The sequence below is a fragment of the Oryzias latipes genome, chromosome 18 (assembly GCF_002234675.1).
Source record: "Oryzias latipes chromosome 18, ASM223467v1".
Classification (NCBI taxonomy): Eukaryota; Metazoa; Chordata; class Actinopteri; order Beloniformes; family Adrianichthyidae; genus Oryzias; species Oryzias latipes.
The window spans coordinates 25,815,465-25,819,314 of NC_019876.2; the positions used below are offsets into that span (position 1 = coordinate 25,815,465).

Sequence of the window (3,850 nt, forward strand, 5' to 3'; positions counted from 1 at the left end):
TTTTGTGGATTTCAATAAAGGGTTGAAGTGGTTTAAACATTTCTTCAACAAAATGATAGAAAGTGTCAAAAAAATGTCAGCACAAAGCCACTTAAGCACAGTCATGAGCTATATTGTTGAAAAGATTCTGTAATAAGTGAATAAACCTGTAAGTAAAACAAATAAAACATGTCTTTATGTGAGAGGTTTTTCTAAAAACGAGTCATTCCATCTCAGTGAAATTATTTTTTTTTTTTAGTGTAAGTTAATTAGTTTCAGTCGGTATCAAAGGGATGCAAGTTAAGCCGTCTCTAACAACATCAAAGGTGAGCTCAAGGGTTCTTGTTAAAAACTGTAAAAAATGTTGTAGTGAGGAGAAAAGAATAATCAAGTTTCACAAAAAACATTTTTAATTCAAAGCTTTACAAAAGCAATACAGGCACATCGGTTGTGGCTGGAACTGTGAGAAACACCTAGCGCCTCGAGCGTGAACATTTGGGTCGGGGCTGCGGCGTTGTGGAGCCCTGCTGTTTTTAAAAAAGCAGGCGGCGCTGTACAAGAGGAGCTCCACGCACATCTGGAGCCCAACAAGCCGTAAAACTGCTGTGCGGACAGCGGGAAGTGACAGCCTTCTTCTTTAAAGGCTTGGAGAAATCCTGTAAATCATGTGTGGAGAGGACTCCTGCACCGCTGCAAATAAAAGTCAAGAATAGCGGAAAAACCCTTAAACCGGACACGGGTCTCTGATGGAATCCATGTGCTGAAGCCCCCTACGTGACACCCGCTTTGAGGGGTGCAGAGAAAAGGATTCTTTAAAAAAAATCACATGACCTGAAACATACATTAATATACAGAATGAACATTATATACAAAGAAGTGTTTGGTTGATCCAACCCAAAGCCCTCAGTCATCTGCTGGACCAAACTCAAAAAACTTGAAGATGTAAAAAAAAAAAGGCTAATTACACATTTTATGTAAAAACAGTCCTAAGATTCTGCAGTGCAATCACTAAGTGAGCGGAAGTTTCCCTGTGTGGTCAGGGTTTTTAATCACTTAAAAGGCCTTCTCCCATGAAGGTCAGGGGTTCTCCACGGCCCCCCGTCTGTCAGCTGATGCTCAACAGCACGGGGTCAAAGGATCAGCAGTTGTCACAGGTTAATGACCAGCTCTCGCTCGAGTTTCTGTGACAGTCAGTTCATCCCGTGTTTGGTTAAACCTGCGCCTTGGCCCCCGCCGACGGGTCGGCGCCTCCCTGTTTGTCGTGGGCGCCCGAGATCCAGTGGTAACAGTCGCTGCTTTTTTTCTCGTTTTTCGGCTGAGAGGTGCAGCGGGTGCAAAAGATGATGGCGAGCGCCACCATCACCACGACGAAGATGCAGATGGGCACAAGCAGGCCGACCAGGAGCCAAGTGCTGCCCTGTCTCAAGTCCTGGTCCTCTTTGACAGAATCCAGGCTGTCTCCACTCCCCCCATCTCTACCCAGGAGGGGCGGGGAAGAAGTGAACTCACTGATGGCAGCCGGACCATGAGAGCGGGCAACCCCCACCTGTTTTTTTTCCTCTTCTGATTCTTCCTCTGGGAAATCAGACTTTTCTGCTCGTAGTTCTTCTATTTCCTTCCGGTGGCTTGAATCTCCTGGGCTCAGCGTAGAAGGAGAAAGCTGTCCTTTAGAGACTGTGGAGGCGGAATAGGGTGGAAGAGACGTGGTAGTGCCCTCTTTGTTATCATCATCATCATCATAATACCAGTCTGATGTGGTGCTGGGACTGGTGTGTGACTGTACAGTGGAGGAGGGGGTTGGGTCTCCAACAAATACAACTTCTTCTTTAGGTTCCTCACTTTGCTCCATTGCGGTGTTCTGGGCAAAATCAGAGTAAAGTTCATACCTTTGTGTTCTGTCTACATAGGTCACATCAGAGTCATCCTTGCTTGTTGGCTCGGTGAGCCAGTCCAGGCTTTCTTTCTCCTCCTCTGCAGGCCAGCCAGTGCGACTCTGCTCTGTACTCCAGTCATAGTTCAGCACATCCCATGCAGGCTCTCTGTGATTGGTGACCCAGTAATACGGAGTGGTGGCGCCAGACTGGTGCTGACCGCTGGCTTTGCGCACACACGACGAGTGATCGGCCGTGAGCTCATAGCCCTCCTTGCAGTAGCACTCGTAGCTCCCTTCAGAATTGGCGCACATGTGCTCGCAGGTGTCCGGGCTTTGGCATTCGTCGATATCGTGGCACAGGCTGCGGTCGTCCGGGTCCTTTTCAAAGCCAGGGCGGCAGCGGCAGATAAAGGATCCAGGAGTGTTCTCACAAACATGATCACATGGGTCATCCAGACACTCATCTATGTCCTCACAGCCGCCGTCGTAAAGCTGATAAAAGCCCTTACGGCAGCTACAGAGAAATGATCCCAGTGTGTTCTCACAAATCTGCTGACAGGGACTCTGAAGGCACTCGTTTACATCCTCACAGTTGTGTTGGTCTCGCTTCAGCATGTATCCATCCGGACAGGCACAGCGGTAGTTATCCATGAGAGTCAGGCATTCATATTCACAGGAGGCCACGTCACAGATATTAACCCGCTCACAGGTCAGTCCGTCCGCTCGTAGCTCGTAGCCTTCAAAACACTGGCAGAAGAAGTGACCATTTGATGATCTGCAGAGCTGCTCACACCCACCGTTGTTTATCTCACACATGCTGGATGGTAACAGATCGGAGCAAAAGGGGGGGCCCCGTGACCATCCTACATGTCCATCCTCCCTCAGAGTGCACAAAACCGGTTGCCCCTCCCTGGTACCTGGGGGGCATGGTACCGTAGCAACAGATCCAAACGGAACATGAGTTAGCAGCGTGCTCATGAGGTTGAATGGTGTTGCATAGAAGGGGTTGCCCCCACCCTCATTCCTCAAGGCAGGACACATTCCTCTGTAGGAATAATGGCACAGGAACCCATCCACAGGGACGGAGCAGGAACCGTCTATCCATTTGAAGTTATCTGCATGCTCGTTAATCCCGTAGCGCAAAGCCACGCAACGGGGAACCATACACGAAGCCACGCTGTAGACATTCTGCCAGTTGGTATACTGGGTGTCTTGATCTCCGGTGGTCCAGGAGAACCCCCTCAGTGGACGCGCGGGCGTGCACTGCCGCGGTTGGCGCTGCAGACCAATCCACACCCGGACCCTGGAGCGCGAGTGCCGCAAATCCAGAGTGGAGAAGAGTGAAGCGATGGCAGCCGCGTCCTCCTTCCGCTTGATTGTGGCCAGGTTGCCACCCATCTGTTTGCAGGTTCTCCACGAGTCCAGGAAGATTTTGCGCTGGAAGTGGGCCACATAGCAGCCGGCTGCGTTGCAGATGGCGTCCCTCTCCTGAAGGTCCTGACCCAGAACAGAAGAAGCCTCAAAGAAAACCGTCCACAGGGAGAGGAAAGCAGCAGAACTGCCCACCAGAGAGCCCATTTTCTCCTCTGTCTGCCCTCCTAACTGTTTCCACACTCGTCACGATGTCGGCCACTTTCTCTGCTCTTCTTCCCCTACTTTATCCTTTCTTCCTTCATTAGCCTGCCTGTGATCTGAACTCCACAACACTGGGTCTAATCTGCACCAGAGCTGAGACCAAGCAATCATCCCATAGTTTCAGAGAGGGAGGACCGATGTGGGAAGGGGAGGGGGTGGGAGCCTGGGAGCCCCGACGAAGAGGAGGGTGGGCAGAGAAGGACACAGGAAGGGAATTCAGAAAAAGAATTGTATGTTTTTGGAGGAAGAATTTGTGTGTATTGGTTGGGGGGGCTGTGAGTGTGTGTGCCAGATTGGGGGGGAGGAGCAGCAAACTGAGAGGTGCTTTCTTTTTCAGAGCATGTCATATGGTTTTCATAAGCT

At 50.3% G+C, this 3,850-nt stretch overlaps 1 protein-coding gene across 1 annotated transcript; it reads right to left on the reverse strand.

Annotated features, from left to right (window-relative positions):
- Window positions 1-366: 366 nt before the first annotated feature.
- Window positions 367-3,619, reverse strand: LOC101160357 (endosialin-like). Its single transcript, XM_004080029.4, has one exon. It carries the CDS (start codon window positions 3,428-3,430, stop codon window positions 1,190-1,192), a length of 2,241 nt encoding a protein of 746 aa, XP_004080077.1. The 5' UTR covers window positions 3,431-3,619; the 3' UTR covers window positions 367-1,189.
- Between the last annotated feature and the right edge of the window lie 231 nt (window positions 3,620-3,850).

What these genes read in the sequence shown, in the direction of transcription:
- LOC101160357 (XM_004080029.4), bottom strand. Translation starts at nt 3,430, where the DNA reads ATGGGCTCTCTGGTGGGCAGTTCTGCTGCTTTCCTCTCCCTGTGGACG.